The 20,126-nt window shown below is 39.9% G+C and overlaps 1 protein-coding gene across 5 annotated transcripts in view; it reads right to left on the bottom strand.

Moving 5' to 3' along the window:
- LOC136873653 (zinc finger protein 25) overlaps positions 1–20,126 on the bottom strand; it is a 114,784-nt gene that overhangs the window by 63,817 nt on the left and 30,841 nt on the right. For 4 of the 5 annotated variants that reach the window (XM_067146720.2, XM_067146721.2, XM_067146722.2 and 1 more), the window contains one exon: positions 11,279–15,011. The exons of the other annotated variant lie outside the window; for it this stretch is intronic. In XM_067146720.2, coding sequence (XP_067002821.2) covers positions 14,135–15,011 — 877 coding nt within the window. In that variant the 3' untranslated portion in view covers positions 11,279–14,134. Of the gene's footprint in view, positions 1–11,278; positions 15,012–20,126 lie in introns of those variants that run through there. 5 annotated transcript variants of the gene reach the window in all.

Here is a 20,126-nt window from a genome sequence, read left to right as displayed (position 1 = left end):
ATTTATTTCATATTATTCTTTATACCTTCCTAAAAATGCGTTATCAAATCTTTTATGCACAATTGTTGGAGAATGTTTATTAAGACGTCGAATCTGAAGTTTTGATATTACGCTAAGTTTTAAATGTAATGTTTCTCGTGGATGGAGAGTCCAGCCGTCCGACTTTTCTTGCGGTGATAACGCTGTTCTTCACCCCTTAACAAGTTATACAAAAGAAAAAAACTCACTCCTTTGGTCTCGCAGGCGAACAATCGGCGTGGAACAGGTGGCGTACAGTCCCGTCTCCTTGACAATTACAGTAGATCTAAAATGTCACAATATATACTCGGATAACAAAATTAGCGTGTTCAGTATCTTGTTCTTAATTCACTTGTGTCACATCAAGACATCCTCTTAGCGGAGGAAGAAACCCCACTTGAAGTTTTAATAACAGAAGAGATTGATAGGCATATGAAATTATTACTTTCGGGAAAACAGTTGAAAAAATATGATCAGTAGTGATTTGTTTGATTGAAATATAGCTTGCTAGACTCAACCTCCAACAAAAATGACTGAAACTGCGATGTATCCTGTAATTTTATTGCATGAAGATCACACCTAAACTTGATGTTCCATGAAATGAATAAACAATGTAGAGATTTGCGTAGTATGTGGTTGAACAAATTCCTTGAAGAACTTTTGAGATTCATTAAAATGATCTCATACGTGTGATATGTCCCTCCCGGTGTCATTGCGTTAATTTCCAGAGGTCTTGTGTTGTGTGGAAATGGTCGCATCTTAATCCTTGAAAGAGTTCTAGCGCTGCACTGGTCGAAGGTGGATACCAGACGCAGTCTTCACTCAGTCTAAACGAGGGACGTTGTTTCTCCCAGGTATGTTCTGGACCAGTCTTGCTAGAGATCCTTTCTTGCCCAAATGTCTTAAAATTAAAGATGCCTTACGTAGTCTGTCTTCTTTTTTTTCCATAAATGTCCTCCCTCCGGGGTGGTTCTTCTTCTTCTTCTTCTTGCGAAGCTTCTCTGGTTAGCTGATATCTCTTCGGCGAGTCATCAATGTCCCTACTTCCGCGTTGCTCAGATACCACTTCTGCTGCTGCCTCAGGCGTTCCCGCATACACCTGCCGTGACACTGACCTTACGCATTGCTGTCATCTCTGGTCATTGCACCGTCTCGTGCAAATGATCATCAGACCATTTGTTGGACCAAGAATCCTCTACCACCACAAGCCTGTTTCCGGTTATAATTGGTTTTTAGTCCTGATTCCGTGCTTGAAATAAATTCAAGCGTAGTACTTTCATATTTTTATTTCTTTCGGATCAATCTCTTTCCAAATCCAAATTTTCGGTCCTTTCGAGTGTTTCGCGTTGTATAAAATTTTTCGGGTTTCAGACTTGACACCATGCACACATTTGTTGGCCTTCTTTCCGTATTTTAAAAACACTAACAATATCACTCTCACTACACTGAAATTCGACATTTTAGCGTATTAAGGCATTTAGTTTGTCTAACACCTCGTTAAAATTTTCCTTCTCTGAGTCAGCCAATCTATATATAATTATTTTTCTCTTCCTATCTTCCCTTTCTGGTGTCAATTTCTTCATCCCAAGCTTCGTTGCCCTTTCTTCTAAGTCCAGAACTTTCCCCTTAATTTCCACCAACTCAGAGTTATTTTGAACCATACCTTCCTTTACCTCACTTAGGTCAGTTCCCAAGATAGGCCATGGCCCGGGTTCAACTCCACACTACCAATCACCAATAGTACCATCAACACTGTTCACATTTCGAATAAATACCACTTTCATCCTGCAATGACACCTCGCTATAGCACATCTGTATTTTTCGGTTGACACTCCCGTTCTTCTGCGTACGCACTCTTGTCACACACTAAGCATTACACGTACGTTCACTTTGCTAGTTTGATTACAACTGCAATACTTACTAGTACAGATAAAAAATTTGAATTATATTTCAGTTCTCTGGAAATTTTAGGAATTACTACAGTAATGTGTACTGCAACGTTGTATCCATTAATTGAATCGTCCTTGCCAGAAGACTTACTAAGATCCTGGCAAAGAAATACTTCTTTAGAAGTGATTCTGTCTCCAAAGTTCGTTTGAAACAGCTCATAGCTTTTCTCCAAAATTAAGTTGTTAGTAAGGAAAGAATTTCATTAGCAGTGTGAAGGTTCAACATGAGTACATGCCAAGGGCAAAAACCAAGGGAAGGCTCTGAAACAAATGCTCCCGCCGTTTCTGCTTATTGTCTACTGATATTTCTAAAAGAGTGTGTGTTTTGTCTTAAATTTCATTTTAGTTCACCGCGCAACAAATGACTAGGGGAAGGAAAGAAAATCTTGAGTAACAAGCACTGTTGCTTTTATTGTGTAAAGATAGGCCATCGAAGTAAAGCTTGCAAATCCATTATCAGATGTGTTAATTGTCGTGGGAAACATGCGGTATTAATGTGTTATAAACTTGGCAACAAAGACAAAGAAAGTGATTAAAATTTTTGAGGGAGACAGAATGTCGATGAGTGAGGATGTCAGTCGTGTAGATAAGACGACGACTAACGTCTCTTGTTCTCCTGAGGTGTATTTGCAGACACTGCCTTTTATAGTTGTAGGAGAAGGTAAACAAAAACAGTGCAAGCAATCATTGATACCGGATGTAGTAAATCTTACACTCTGCGTGTCCTACCTCTACAAATAGGGTACCAGTTAATCGGAAAAGAAACTCTAATACACACTTTTTATGGTGGATTACGTTCCCAAGCAGCAAAGCATGACTGATACGACAAACGTTTAAGGACATTAGAGGGAAAATATTTCAAGGAATTGAAAGTTTTCAACCAAGAAATAATTTGTGAAGATATATGAGGACAGGTAATTGGAATGATGAGATAAAGGGTGTGGAGATTAATTTCAGATATGTACAAGATCGATGACCTATACAGATTCTACTGAGTGCAGATGTCGCAGGTGAATTGCTTACTGAGAGGATACATCAGCTAAAATGTGATCTAGTTCTAGTTGAGACTGTTGTAGGGTGGACACTGATGGTCAAAACTGTCAGTAATAAACCTGGAGGGTGTGCAGCATCAATGTTGTGACATCATTCTTTTAAAAACAAACAAACATTCCTGATCTTTGGGACTAAGAGGTCTTGGAATTAATGATCCAGGTGAAGAGGAATCTACTGTCGAGAAGAATGAACGAATTGAGAAGCATTTTCTTGAGACTGTGAGGCTGAATGAGGATAACAGATATGAAGTGTGTGTACTTTGGATTGAACAGTGCTACTTCCTGACAACATCGAAATCGCTCAGCGCAGATTGGAAACAATCACCAAGGGACTACAAGCTGAACGACATTATGAGTCTGGAAGAGGCAATGAATTATTGAAAGGGTAACCGGAGAAGAGTTGGAGAATAGCGGACAATATTTACCATATCGACCTGCCCTGAAAGAGAACACCACCACGAAGATAGGACCAGTTTTCGACATCTCTGTGAAGCAAAGGGTTATTGTATTTTTTTGCTAGTTGCTTTACGTCGCACCGACACAGATAGGTCTTATGGCGAAGAAAGGCCTAGGAATGGGAAGGAAGCGGCCTGGTGTAAAAATGGAAAACCGCGGAAAACCATCTTCAGGGCTGCCAACAGTGGTGTTCGAACCCACTACCTCCCGGATGCGAGCTCACAGCTGCGCGCTCCTAACCGCACAGCCAAGTCGCCCGGTCATTATTGTATTGAGAAAGGACTGAACCTTATAGAGTTGATTCCTAGTTCGTTACGGAAGATCGAACAAATGATATTGGAGTGACTGCACATAGAAAAGACATTTCTTCAAATAAACATCCAGAGTAGAGACGGCGATTTCCTGAGGTTTCTCTGCTGGAAGAAGGAAAGTATAGGGTAGATGAAAGTGTTTCGTCACTATAAAGTTGTTTTTGATCTTGCATGTTCTTTCTTGTGGCCAGCAACACTGGAATTCCATCTGAATGAGATGAAGGGATAGGAAGTTGATAACAATTCCTACTCGACTCCGACAACAGAAAGGCTGGAAGAATGTTTATATGTACACTGACTGACAGAGCAAATGCAACACCAAGAAGGAGTGGTTCGAAAGGGATGAAAGTTGGGGAAAAAACAGAGACGGCACGGACGAATAATTGATGTTTATTTCAAACCGATATGCAGGTTACACAATGCGCACGGCATCGACTCAGTAGGATGTAGGACCACCGCGAGCGGCGATGCACGCAGAAACACGTCGAGGTACAGAGTCAATAAGAGTGCGGATGGTGTCCTGAGGGATGGTTCTCCATTCTCTGTCAACCATTTGCCACAGTTGGTCGTCCGTACGAGGCTGGGGCAGAGTTTGCAAACGGCGTCCAATGAGATCCCACACGTGTTCGATTGGTGAGAGATCCGGAGAGTACGCTGGCCACGGAAGCATCTGTACACCTCGTAGAGCCTGTTGGGAGATGCGAGCAGTGTGTGGGCGGGCATTATCCTGCTGAAACAGAGCATTGGGCAGCCCCTGAAGGTACGGTAGTGCCACCGGCCGCAGCACATGCTGCATGTAGCGGTGGGCATTTAACGTGCCTTGAATACGCACTAGAGGTGACGTGGAATCATACGCAATAGCGCCCCAAACCATGATGCCGCGTTGTCTAGCGGTAGGGCGCTCCACAGTTACTGCCGGATTTGACCTTTCTCCACGCCGACGCCACACTCGTCTGCGGTGACTATCACTGACAGAACAGAAGCGTGACTCATCGGAGAACACGACGTTCCGCCATTCCCTCATCCAAGTCGCTCTAGCCCGGCACCATGCCAGGCGTGCACGTCTATGCTGTGGAGTCAATGGTAGTCTTCTGAGCGGACGCCGGGAGTGCAGGCCTCCTTCAACCAATCGACGGGAAATTGTTCTGGTCGATATTGGAACAGCCAGGGTGTCTTGCACATGCTGAAGAATGGCGGTTGACGTGGCGTGCGGGGCTGCCACCGCTTGGCGGCGGATGCGCCGATCCTCGCGTGCTGACGTCACTCGGGCTGCGCCTAGACCCCTCGCACGTGCCACATGTCCCTGCGCCAACCATCTTCGCCACAGGCGCTGCACCGTGGACACATCCCTATGGATATCGGCTGCGATTTGACGAAGCGACCAACCTGCCCTTCTCAGCCCGATCACCATACCCCTCGTAAAGTCGTCTGTCTGCTGGAAATGCCTCCGTTGATGGCGGCCTGGCATTCTTAGCTATACACGTGTCCTGTGGCACACGACAACACGTTCTACAATGACTGTCGGCTGAGAAATCACGGTACGAAGTGGGCCATTCGCCAACGCCGTGTCCCATTTATCGTTCGCTACGTGCGCAGCACAGCGGCGCATTTCACATCATGAGCATACCTCAGTGACGTCAGTCTACCCTGCAATTGGCATAACGTTCTGATCGCTCCTTCTTGGTGTTGCATTTGCTCTGTCAGTCAGTGTATATAATTGTATTACAAGTGTCAACAGTGAAACTGATCTCAGTTCATTCATAACAATGGCAAATATAATTATGGAGAAGGCATTTTTCAATCTGCGGGGGTGAAAGTATTATCACTACAAAACAAATAAAAACTTGTCATATGTGTTATGACACTTTTGGAATAAAGAAAGTAATACTATTTAGTTGAATCTGACAAATGACAATAGAGTATGCCTTTAGGGGAAGGAAGGAAAATCTTGAGTAACAAGCACTGTTGTTTTTATTGTATAAAGAGAGGCCATCCTATTGGCTTTTCTTGCGCTGTATCTCTCTGCCCTAAATTAATTCTACAGGAGCTTTGGGTCTCTGAGCTGGACTGGGACACTGAAGTAGACGAATCATCAAATAAATTGTTTCTGAAATTGTAGGCAGAACTACCTCACCTGGCTGAGTTTAAGATTCCTAGATGTGTGATTAGAAGGCTGTCATCGGTTGAAGATATCTCTGTATACCTAGGTATATTGTGCGATGCTAGTCAAGGTGCATGTGCCGCAGTTATAATGTTGCTAGTACAGAGAAGTGATAACGTGGATCTACGGTTTATACACGCGAAAACACGAGTGGCACCCAAGAAGAAGATCACCATGCCACGTCTGGAAATTTTAGAAGTTACTTTAGGCGTTCGACTTGTCACATCAATACCATCATTAACGTCAAAAGAAATCACTGTTCATTACTGGAATGACTCATCGACAATGTTAACTTTGATGAAATTAAAGCAACCATGGAGAACTTTCGAATGGAACAGATTTCAAGAAATGCGAAGATTATCCAGAATCGACAGTGGTGACATATTCCTGAAACCATGAATTCAGCTGACCTGGCATCATGAGGATGTGATCAAAAGCATTTAATGGAACAAAGATGGTGCGAGTGTCTGAGATGGCTAAAATAATCCCCTACATGATGGCTCTGCTCCTAAGTAACAAGAAGCGATGGCAGTGTTTGAATAAACAAGAAGAGAAGTCAATAATTTGATTTGACCGCATTAGAAAATAAGTCGAATACGCAAGAATGGTACCTCGACTATTTCTCAAGTTTTCGAAATCAGTTCGTGTAATGGGGTGGATCTTGATATTTCTGTACAAATGTCGGCAGCAAAAATTGACTAGAAATTATTCAGAACAAAAGTTGAGGAAAGGACAAGATTTAGCGCACTCTGTGTTTTCACTCATGATGAGAGAGTGATGAGACTGAAAACAAAGGTAATAGCACGTCGGGATGATTACGCTTTCCGTCATGCAAAACATGCTTGAATTTGTGCTTTCATTAGGAAGAAACACAAAGAACACCGATTTTACACAGCGGGCTACGGACATATGGGATCCTCGGTGGAGGGAGAACGGTGAAGAGTGCAGTTGCATCATGCGTTGTCTGCCGAAGATGCCATGGGAAACATCTTGAAGCGGAACAAGCTCATATACTCGTTTAAAGAGTGAGAGAGGCTTCGGTATTTGAAATATATGGGGAGATTTTGCAGGGCCTTTGATTTTCAGAGGAGGGAAAGCTTGGGTCTGTTTGTTCACGTTTGCTGCTTTTCGTGCGTCCATCTGGAGCTTGTGACATCTTTGGCTACCTCAACATCCCTCGAAGCTTTCCCACGCTTTATATCCAAACGTGGAAGGCCAGCAATAGTCTATAGCGCCAGTGGTACGAACTTCCACGGCATCTATAATGACTTTGAGGTAATTCAGTGGGATAAAATTACTCAATACAGGTCTGAAAGCGAGATTGAATGGACATTTAATCCTCCTGTTGCACCATGGTGGAGAGACTAGTGCGAGATAATTATTGGTATTCTCAAGCAAATGCTTAGAAAGGTTCTGGGAAATTCGTGCCTATCGTACCGAGGAATGACGACAGTTTTGTGTGACATCGAAGCTGTGATTATTTCTCAGCCATTTATTGACCTGTGCAATGACGGAGGTGATCTGACAGGAAAAATCGCTGCAATGTTTCTGGAAGAGGTCAAGGAGGTCGGAATGCCCGATATCGACATGATGGAAAATAAAATATTTAAGGGTTTATGGTTTGAATCCTACAAAAAGTCAGTACAAAACCTTCGTCGGTGAAGTAGTACTAGTAGAAAAGAGACTGAACTGGCAGTTGGCAAGGGTGACGGAGGTCATCCCTGGCAAAGGTGGTGTTGTGAGACTTGTTTGTCTGAAGACTCCAAGACTGGTGCAGAGGTTATACCCAATCGAAGTGACATCTGGAGAAGACCACGTCTTCAGACGGTACAAGTAGTGTCAAAATGAGAAGAAAGAGAGTGATCAAAGGACAGTTAAATCATCGATCAGTAATTCTAAAAACAAAACTTGTAGTGGGAAACTGGTGATTAAACCAAACAGATATGATGATTGAGTGATATTTTTCTTAAGTGTTCATTTATTTTGAGATCCAAACGGCACAGAAAAAGAGGGGGAGGTAATCTTACTCTGTTTAGAATTGTGTACAGCAAATAGTAAATACAAATTTTTCTCTTTAGATAATACAATTCTGTAATGATCAAGTGTTATAAAAATGTGGATAAATGAAGTGATGAGTTGTTCCCACAGTTCAAGTTGGGAGGATGTTCAGGAGGTAGCATATTTAAAATAAATTTGAAATGGCATGTTTGGCAGCAGAGAGAGATGTCTTGGTCAGAGCATAAGAGTGCGTGTGTGTAGAAAAATTAATGACGTGTATGAGTACCGAATAAATATTGTAAATGTATTATTCCAACGGGGTGTTATAATTTTGGATTAGTGAACCCCAACACCAAGTCTATGTAATGGCCTTCACTTTTTTTTAAGAATCCCTGAGTAAGATACATGTGTGCTGCGATCTACAAACCAATGTACCCCACTCCGACACGAAACGGTTAAATGTAACACTCTTTACTTTTTGGGACGCATCTGAATCGAGAACTCCATATTGTCAGTCTATATCTTACAAGTTTGCAGACCACTGCAAATCCCTGTTAAGGTACAGACTAGTGGAAGGGCTTAATGAGACTCTGACGGCTTCAGCCTCTCCTTATTGACAGGGGATATCTTGTATTCAAATAGAATACAAAGACAAGGGAGCATTGACAAAAGAAAGTAGCCAATTGCTAGAATTGCCAAGGATTGAAAAAGTGGGTAGGAGACGTATACATACCGTGGAATATACAAATACCCATTAAATTATGTAAACGACAACTATATATAAACAAATAAAACACATTTTTTTAAATGTTTAAGTACACTGTGACCCGAGGCTTAAGGATGAGTGAGTTTTCTGATAGTCACACACCGTAATTCCTGGAGTATTACTGGTGAACGTCGCTCATACTTATTCAGAATATCACTTGAAGAGATCAGAAAAGAGCTAGAATAACATAAAAAGGGCATTCACGTGAACTGAATGCATTCTTCTTGCAGACGGTACAGCAGGAGTTGCCGAATTAGAAAAGAAGTCGCTAAAATTCCAGAAGTGTTGTCATCCGCGCTATCTAACACACAAATGAAAGTCAATAAGAAGAAAACTCTTAGTTGTCAGCAAACATCCTGAGCTAGTGCGTACAATGATGAATCTTGAGAAGAACAATGTAGAACAGATCTCAGAATTCCTCTTTCTTGCGAGAGCTATCATACAAGAGAACACAGGGTCAATGAAAGCATAATGTTGCCCGAAGAAAATAAATTTTCCAGCAAGTCAACACATGGACATTCTTGTCAGAAGTTACCTTGTGTACTGCTAATTGTTCCTGAGTCTTGGTCGTTTAGCACAAAATATGAGACGGCTCGAATATTATCACAAATGCTGAGTATGAAATGGACGGGTAGAGCCTTGAACGAAATCAAACGAAAGAAAGAATCACCCACGATGGTGAAGAACGTGAACTACAGCTGAGCAGCCATCCTCTATTGACACTAATGCAAAGGAAACAGGAAGAGGCCCGATGCTTTGGAAGATCAGGATATCGGGAAAAGTAAGTGAAGGGCCATGAACAACTCTCGAGGCCTCATGAACCTAAAACCGCCAGGTTCGGAAAAGATCAGGAGATGTCATACACAAGGAGACTGGCACAATTAAGACTCAGCGAGGGCTCCCAAAGCCGCCAATCCACGCTCCCAGAACAAAATCCCCGGTCCCCCTTGAGTTGCCTTTCACGACAGGCAGGGTATATCGCGAACGTGTTCAACGGCCATCATCTACAAAGGATGATGACGGAAAGGACAGCCGCACACCCAGCAACTTAACAGCTTCAAAACTAGTGTTACTGAGAGAAATGCACTGGGCAAGGATGAAATGCCTACAAGATCTGATTCTACATACTGTGGAAGCTGGCATCGCCTCTAAAAACTAAGTCTTGTATAGGTAATATCTATTTAATATCTACTAATTACAGATCAAGAAATGAAACAGTTTCATGTGAACATTTACGAATATTTTCACTGGCTGAGATCCAGTTCGCACTTCCCAAAGGTAAAATTTCCTGGTGACCATGCTCGTTAAAGCTTCAAAATATTGGCAGGCAAGATAGGGGAGGTTGTGTTTTACAATTTTTTATTAGATTCTACCGAAATCCTCCATTCAATCCGCAGTATTCATTTGGAGTGAAGGCGTATGCCATCGGATGGAATCATTAAGCCTTGAGCATATGCGTTTTTGGTTTTATTCAACAGCCTGAAAAAGCACTTCAATTTATCCCCACCTCACCATCACCCTTCACCCAGACGTGTATGTCTCCCATAGCTATTACCTGGCTTCTCCGGAGGCCACCAGACATCATGATCAGTTGATCGAAGGCAACCATACACAGTCAAACAGGTGCTGTCAGGAGTAAGCCATGTCACCAGGAAAGTGAACATAAAAACAACACTCAGCATGACTCCAATGTTTAGAATGTTTGCATGCTCACTCCAATACCCCTTTTCACCAGTAACACATCTCTGAGTGTAGGAACAACTGCATTGCTGAATGAGGCTACAACAGTGTATGTGGGTGAAGTTCCAGTTAAGAAATGTTTCTTGTTTTTGCTGCATTAGTATGTACTGAAGCTTGGATCACACATGTGCCCATTCTTGTTCTTCCACAAGGCCATTAACTCAAACTAGTTCAGAAGGTAAGTTCCCTGCAGTGAAAATCATGTCGTATGTGGCAAAGAAGAATAGAAGCTTATCCTGCTTAGCACAATGTACCATAATAAAAATATTGATAAAATTCACCCCAAGAAGAAATCAGAAATGAATTTAAATTACGACTGATTGTGGTGTTGATTATTTTAAAGCAGAAAGCATGCACGTACATTTGTAGAAGACAGTCAAGACATTTTATGGGGCAATGTCATGGGTGTTATTGCTAACAATCCACTTTGCTTGCTTAGTAATCAGCATCACAATCATCACATTGCAAACATTCACAGGAGGATATCTCTGATGGAAATACATCATCTTGTGAAGAATCGAGTCAACAACCTTCAACTACAGCATATTGTGCTGAATGACATGACTTGCTGTTGAGTTTTAGGGAATTCTTTGGTGACAGTGCTGGAAAGTCAACAGGATTCATTGCTTCATGTGTCCTCAAAAAATACTAGAAAGAAGATCCAAACATGCTGCAAGTGTTCAGGAAATATGTGCAATGAGCATAGCATCATTGTTTGTGAAGAATGTTACCCGAATGGCATGTTTGAGGGCTGGATATTAGGCCAAAATTAAATAGAACGGTAATGTATCCAGAATTCTTCAATAAAGGAGCACATTTAGGTGAAATCAGTAGAATTTAATAAGAAATGTAGATGAAATACAAATAAAGTTACATATTATTAAACAAAACTATGTGCAATTCATGGTATTGCTATCTATAAAAATTCATAGAACATATGACTTAATGCATTTTAAGAGTCAATATAATAATTATTCATATGCTTCATAATTTCTATATTAGAAATTTGAAAATTCACATTGGTGCGTTCCAGAACGGATTCTTTTTAGAACAGTCTTTGAGATAACTCACAGGTATTAGCATGATTCCAACCACACAGGTGATGAAAGGTTACATAATATTCAGCTTCACAGCTTACAGGTAGCTGGCTTTTCTAATTCCCATGTTCCTCAGTCACCTACCTTCCTACTTAGATCAAATTTTTAAGAAATTGGTGGAATTAGTTCTCTCTCTCTATCAATAAAAGCTTTTTCTCCCTACAGGCTCACAACAGCCTTCCTCCATTGGTTCAACCATTGACAAGCAAAAATTCTCATCTTGAGTGATCATAACATACTGTAACAACCAAAATCCATACAAAACCATGATTGGATAAAGAAGTACATCACTACCTCTCAGTTCTGTCTCACAATCCATTTAACAAACCGCATTTGCTGGTAACTTGAAGTGTGTAATTTATTACTCAACAAAAAGAAGTTCTATCATTACCAACACTCTCCAACATTCAACTTTTTCACGAACACAAAATTGCAGTCTCCCTTCATATTCACTGATTTTACCATTCCACTCTTTTGGGCACTGTGACATTCCTTCCAGATCTACTAGAAATGTCTTGATGTACCAAAATCCTTCTTCAGACAAAATTCCTCAAACTGACATCTATCAGTTGGCTCCATAGGGAGAGTAACATCTGAAGCTGCAGCCACTTCCAAGCGGTATAGCCACGGCACTGGTCTGATCTTTCCCTCTAGCATCGGTCTTCATCTTATCTGAGTGCAAGTCCTTTGGTAATACCAACATCCTCTGACACCAAGCGTCAATGAATTCTCTGCCTACCGTGAATGAGGAGCGCTACATACTCAATGCAAAATCTCTGCCTTAAGTGAAATCCCAATGAACATAGATATGTTGCCCTTCAATTTAAGCTCTTTCCTAATGTCCAAATCTTGGAATCCGAGTCAGGGGAATACCTTCTATGAAACAACATAGTCTGTCCTACAATTCTTTTAACAAACCACTTTGACTGCTAACTTGAAGTGTGCAATAATTTAAATTATTGAACATAAAGAAGTTATATCATTACCTACACTCTCCTACCTTCTAATTATCCACGAACACAAAATTGCAATATCCCTTTATATTCAGGGACATTCCACATGTGACGAGTACTATGCGAGACTTCTCTCTGGCATTCAAAGGAGGTATCCTCAAATGTAGCAGCAAATTTCACGCTGTTTTTAGGTAATGGGGGAAAGGAAGATTTGTCAGCTTTTGCTTTAAGCTTTATACATGTGACACTGTGTGACAATCTTTTATACAATATGCAGCATTTCTTCCCTTATATTCGACAACAGAGTATGCAGACCAGCATGAAATATGTAGCAGCGAGTGTGAAATATAAGTCCTTCTGTCATTGCATTTTTCCATTAAATTCGACTTCAGTGTATGAAGACCAGCATGAATTATGTAGCAGCGTGTGTGAAAGGCAAGTCCTTCTGTCACTGCATGACTGCCTTGTAGTAGAACTAAATATCGTCCAATTCATCCCCTATCAAGAGCTTTGTGATAACATGCACTTCAACCTCCAATATCTGCATCAGGAGTTTATGATGGCTTCCTGCTCGTGAAAGAGAGTTTCATGTTCTTTATATGTGGAGGGTTAACTCTTCCCAAATTTCCTCCTTTGCATGGCGCAGAAGTTGGTCCCAACAAACTCAGCTGTTGGTAGATTAAAATTCCATTTAATTTCATTCCAGTCGAGACTCTCGGAAGTGATAAGATTAATAAATTAAAATTGGTTCCGTTGTCTGAGTTTATAACATTCCTCTTTAAGCCAAATATTTTCTGTCAGCTGTAACGAAAGAATTAGTACTGAGACATCTGGAGTTGGTAGTGTATTGCCCTATGTATGACACACGTGAAGAATAGTATACGAAATGTCTCCCCGGTATTCATCCAAAGAAGGTATGCACAAATATAGCAGCAAATTTCGCCCGGTTTTTAGGTAATGGGGGAAAGTGAGGTTCGTTGGCGTTCGCTTTAAACGTTCTACATGGGACATATTGTGACAGTATTGTTTAGATAATATCCAGCATTTTTTCCTTAAATTCGACATCAGAGTATGCAGACCAGCCTGAAATATGTAGCAGCTTGTGTGAAAGGAAAGTCTTTCTGTCACAGCATGACTGCCCTGTAATAGAACTAGACATCGTCCAATTCATCCCCTATCAAGAGCTTTGTCTTGACATGCACAGGTATTTCAACCTCCAATATCTGTATCTCTTTGATGACTTGCTTCTTTGTCTCGTAGGTTGGAATGCTGTTAGTATTCCAATACTTGCCAAGACAGTGCTGTAGCTATTCATTACATAAAAGTTCGTAAATTGGGTGAGTACTTCAATGTTCATTCAATTATTATATTCAATTATGGAAATTTTTTGAAGTTGAGCTTTAGAGTTTGCGCATATAGCAAAAAGTAAAATTTCATACGTTCTAAACAGACCGGCCTTCCTGACGAGTTAGTAAATATGTGGGCTCAAAGTGATCTTGGCTGAGTAGATGTTTCATATTGTAGACAAAGATAGGGTCTTCGTGTAGACTTAGTTACTATTTTTGCACACGGACTACGCTGATTATATATACTATTACATTGGTCAAACTGGTACGGAAATTTTCCCACTATCTCAGGAGTGAGTTAGCAAATGCTTTCGAAGTGTGCATTTCTCAGTGAACGCCTTATTGCATTGATGACATGGGTATGGCCTTTCCCCGGTGTGTTTTCGCATGTGGCTTTGAAGAGAACCTATCTGAGTATATGTTTTCTTGCACTCCTTGCATTGATATGGCTTTTCTCCAGTGTGAGTTCGCATATGTACTCGAAGTGCACATTTCTGAGTAAATGATTTAGTGCACCGTTCGCATTGATACGGTCTTTCTCCAGAGTGGCGCAACATATGGTTTTGGAGAGCAAAATTACTGGTGAACGTACTGGTGCACAGATCACACTGGTACGGCCTTTCACCAGTATGACTGCGCATGTGGGTTTCCAAAGCACTTTTCTGACCGAAAGATTTATTACACTCTGTACATTCAAACGGTCTCTCCCCCGTATGTGTTCGCATATGTCTCTGAAGAGAACACTTCAGTGGAAATGACTTTGTGCATCGTTGACATTGATGTGGCCTTTTTCCAGAATGAAGAAGCATGTGGATTCGTAAATTACAGCTCCGAGCAAAAGTGCTGCTGCAGAGAACACAACTGTACGGCTTTTCTCCGGTATGCTTTCGCATATGAGACACAAGAGGTCCCTTTTCAGTAAAGGATTTGTTGCACTGTTCACAACGGTACGGCGTTACTCCAGTGTGTTTTCTCATATGTACTAGAAGATGACCTTTCTGAACAAACGTTTTACAGCATCGATCACAGAGGTACGGCCTTTCTCCAGAGTGAATTCGCATGTGGTTTCGGAGATTAGATAGACGAGCGAACGTGCTTTTACATAGATTACATTGGTGCCTCCTGTCCTCGGTGTGAACAGCCACTAGTGCAACATTCTGCAGACTGAAATAAAAGCAACACTACAATTTCAGAAAAAAAAACATTCTAGAAGGAAGATAAGCATAGGGCTGACACATTTAACATGTATTTGAATGAAACTCTAATTAGTACTTAAGCACTCCAATGAAGTACTGCTATTATCCTTTGGAAGTAATAAATGTGTGCATTTGCAACCACCATGAGATAAACTCTGCAGGAAGATACCAGCTTAGCAATAAACAAATTTTGCTCCAGTTGTTTCCATATAAAAAGCTTGAGTCCAGTCAAAACTTTACACACTGAGAAGATATTCTGTATTGAACGTTGTATATCTCAGAGCATTCATCAGCATGATATACAATTTGGTAAAGTGCAGCCAAATCCACATCTCTGCATAAAATATCAAGTCATGGAAGATTCAAATAATAGCTTTGAATATGGTAAAATGTATCACTGTGATGACTATGCATCCTTTGTAATGAAAAAATTAAAAATACGATTGTGAGATATATTAAATCAGACATTTTAATGTTTAAAACCTTTCAAGGTGGCAAAGGGTACATAAAGACACGCAATAATGTATTTAGAAATTTTGTCTTTCCACAATGTGGGGGAAAACTATTCAATATGCTCAGGCCCAAAAGATTGTTCTTAAATATGCAAATAGAACATGTTTCAATGAAGATCTTATTTGTCCAATTCCATTATAAATGTTTATAAAAATTCAAAGATGATTCCCCAGAACTATCATTCTAAAAATTACCCTCCCTTATTAAAGATACCTTCCTAAATCAGACAGTAGCTCATAGATTTTATTTTATACTGTATCAGACTACTAAGGTGGTTTGAAACTGTCTAAAACTTGATACTGCATTCAATGAAATATCCAATTAGCCCTAACACTCCTATCGGAATATGAGAGCCCTTTAACATCACAACAGACGATGAATTTCTTATCCTACAATATGTTGGCAATGAATATCTTGACATAGATCTGTTTTCAGATCTTACTTTAATGTTCAGGACCGAAAGCCAGACAGACTCAAATACCTTATTCATGTTAGAAGTAACATATGAAATTAGGAAGAATGACAGTTGTGACAAAAATCAGAAACAAGGTAGGAGGGTATGCAAATGAAGGGATAAAAGATAAAAGATAATTTAGGTAAAACTCCATGGGTGAAATTCTATGTATTAAATGGGTATGGTGGACCACCATATGGACAATGAGAATTCTCTCCCATGAGTTCTTACACATACTGCACACCAGTTTTTTAGTTTTAATCATTTGAAAATTTTCAAACAGTGGTTCCAAACCCAATGATCAAAACCTCTCAATTGTCCACATGAAGCAAAATGACTGCTTTATACTTGGGCACAGAATTGTAATTTCAATTTTCTCATATACATCCCTTCGTGTGAATATTGGAACATGTTAGCATAGATTTGTAGGAGGCCACAGTGACTGATATTGCTGATTCACTGGGAAATACCGGTGATAAATATAAGAAAATGTGGCTATGGCTATAGTGATGACTATAATAATATACTTCTTGAAGGTTTGATGGAAGAGAGGGACAAGCAGAAGACAGACGTTATTTAAGCCAAACATGGAAGTCTTTTTACATATTAAAAGGCTGATGTTGGCCCTGTATTGATGTCAGTAAACATATACAAAAGTGAAAGATCCTTTTATTCAATACACTATCTATTCAGATAACATTTATTACCCTACAGCAAATATAAGTACTTGTTTTGTCCACTTTGTTGATTATCTTCAGCTAAATACCATCAGTACTTAGATTTAACCCTATGGGGAATTTTAACAACATTTCAGAAATATGGAACATCTTGTCTCACAAGTCATTCAAAGTCATTTAAAAACACTGAACTATTAAAAGAGAACCATGGAATTGTGGGTTAACTAGTGCATAATGCATCAAGGTCTGGAAAGAAGTACCATATTAAAATATGAATTGAAAGTGCATGTGGCAAGTCATAAAACATCACACATGTTACTGACAAGCTAATCATTGACTATGGTATGTTGATACACAAGGTCTTGATGTAGTGAGAACGAAATTGCATGTCACATATCCAAAGTTATTTAAAAAAAATTTATTTGGGAGAAACATCCTTCTGTACCATATATCAGTCTTATTTTATGTTGTGGTGAAATTGAACAGGGATTCATTGCCTTGTAAATACTGGGATATTGCTAATGACAACCACATGTAACATGTAAAATGTGCGAGGTCTAAAAACGAAGAAAATACCCAAATCGGAATAAAGACTTAGAAGAAAGAACCTAAACAGTTATATGGAAGTTAGGTGACAGCTTACTCTCTGCTGGTCCTGCTGGAAATTCTCAGGCTGGTCTGCAACTATGTTGGTTCTCTGTGTATTAACTGAGTGCTCCAAATGAGAAGTGACTTTGTCAGCCGCTATTATTAAAAGGTTCCTGACATGTGATGCTAAAGCTTCTTCTGGTCTGTCCCTCATAGCTCGCTTGGCATTGTGGGCATTTTAGTTCGTAGACTTCAGAGTTTGAGAATTTACTGACGCCATTAAATGAACTTGTATTGTAAATGATCAGAGAATTAGATGTAAAAGTTTTGATAATTTTTTTCCTTTCCTTGAAGTACTGGTAAGCAAAGTACGATACTTGTTTTTCATTTTATTCACTAATTTGTCCACCATGTACCTTTTAAATCCATTTCAAAGAGCAATTGTGTGAATGGTACTGATTTTCATAACATTAATTTGGAAAAAAGAAAGCCTCAAAATATCTTTTAATATGAGTAAAAAGAATTCTCTAATCTTCTATAGCTGAAATTCAGTTACTGGTATTAGTAAATTATTAAACTCAGTAGTCCATGAATTAAAATACCAACAATGCAAAGTAAGCTATATTGAGACAATCAGAGGAAGTCTTAGCATCAGATATCAGGAGCATTTTAATCCTAAAAACTAAAATACATTTTCGGCCATGAGTTTGCATGATGGGTTTCAATCATTCCTTTTCATTTTTATAACAGGACCTAAATATTCTATGTATCTCAAGTAAAGGCATATTACTCAATACTTTTCAGAACATTTTTATCCATTTACACCAAAGATTCAACCCTATGGGGAATCTTAATAAGATGTCTGAAAAACAGAACGTCTTGTTTGACGAATCATTCAAAGTAATTTAAAAAACTGAAAAAAAGAAATTAACCACTCCACAATGCTTGTCTCACATTAGTACTACCCACTTTGGTCCCTCCCTCTCTATCCCTGCCACCAATGGTTGACATGGTCACTTCACTGCTGGTGCGCTCAGTTAATACACAGAGAACCAACAAGGTTGCAGACCAGCCTGAAAATTTCCAACAGGGCCAGTGGAGAGTAAGCTGTCACCTAACTTCCACATTCCCGTTTAGGTTCTTTTGCCTTAGTCCTCAACCTAATTTGGATATTTTCTTGGTTTTTAGAGCTCACACATTTTACGAGTTACATGTGGTTGTCATTAGCAAGATCCCACTACTTACAAGGCAATGGATCCCTGTTGAATTCAACCACAACAAAAAATAGACTGACATGTGCTACTGGAGGATGTTTATTCTAAATGAAATGTTTTTTAAATACTTTCTACATATAACATGCAATCTGAATCTCACTACATCAAGAACATGTGTATTAACACATCAAAGGACAATTTTAAGACTTCAGTGATTAGCTTGCCAGTAATATGTGCGATGTTTGATGAGTGGACTCATGTACATTCTATTGATATTTTAATTTGGTACACCCTTCTGGAATTTTAATGAGCCATATACTAGTTTACCCATGGTTTTCAATTCTATTGTTCACTTTTAACACTATGCGCCCGCCAGTAGTAATATTACTACCACGCGGCATGCGCCTGAGTGCCGCTGTTAGTAATACTACTACCACGATCTTTGAAATTCAGCCACTCAAAAGCTATTCACGTTATCGAATTAGTTTTTGCTTTGACATGTTGTCGATTTCCTTTACTATCGTTAGGTGGTGGTGTCGATCGATAGTGATTGGTGGTGCAATTAGGAACGATGTTTCATAGCCACGTGCGCTCAGTTAGTCTTACCTAATTGCTGACATATTACTCCCCGCGTGCTCTGTTTAGATAAGCTAAAATTTATGTGCGTGTGTTCTAATGATAGATTATATGACTTCACAGATTTAGAATGAAAGTGTAGTGAGGCAACAGTCTGCAATCATCTCTCAAGTAGTCGATTTATACTGTATAATTATTGAGATATGGATCCCGGACCTTGTACAAGTAAAGGAAATCCTACGTGTGCATACAGCCCAAGGATAAGTGAACAGATTATTACGGAACTTGTGAACGATTCAGATTCTGATCTTTATGAAAGTGATAGTGCAGAAGAGAATGAAAATATACAAGTCCCTCAGGATGCTGAATCATCAGATTCATCACCAGAAGAACCAGTCGCAAAAAGACAAAGGGCGGTGAGAAGCACGGGAACACAATGGAAACAAGATATTACTCCTGTGAACAGGCCCGTTTTTTTTTTCTGGTGCACCAGGACTGAATGCTAATAACCTTGGTATTTCTGCAGAATCTTCACCTCTAGATTTCTTTAGTTTATTTCTTGACAGTAATGTACTGAATGTTATCCGAGTGGAAAGTAACAGATATGCCCTACAACAAATATATCTAAAAGCAAGAAGGCCCTTTGAAACCTAAATCAGTGCATGCGCAGTGTAAACCAGTGACTCTGAATGAACTAAAGTTATTTTTGGCAGTAGTGATTCACATGTGTTTGATTCGTAAACCTTTTCTCCGGGACTACTGGAGCACAACACCAATTCTAAAAACTGACTACGCAAAGGCCATTGGAATGTCGAGAGACCGATTTCTCGCTATTCTGACAATGTTGCATCTGAACGACAATGACAAGCAAAAACAAAGGGACCATCCAGGCTACGATCCTCTGTTCAAAATCCGACCAATACTAGACTGCCTGAAAACAAGTTTTCAGAATTGTTACTCTCCTGATGAATCATTGACAATCCATTTCGGGGACGTATATTTTTTCGTGTGTTCATGAGAGGAAAGCCACAGAAGTGTATTCTGGGGCCCATGTCACAGTG

Source organism: Anabrus simplex, chromosome 5 (assembly GCF_040414725.1).
Source record: "Anabrus simplex isolate iqAnaSimp1 chromosome 5, ASM4041472v1, whole genome shotgun sequence".
NCBI classification, from domain to species: domain Eukaryota; kingdom Metazoa; phylum Arthropoda; class Insecta; order Orthoptera; family Tettigoniidae; genus Anabrus; species Anabrus simplex.
This window is presented reverse-complemented; position numbering and strand designations above follow the sequence as displayed.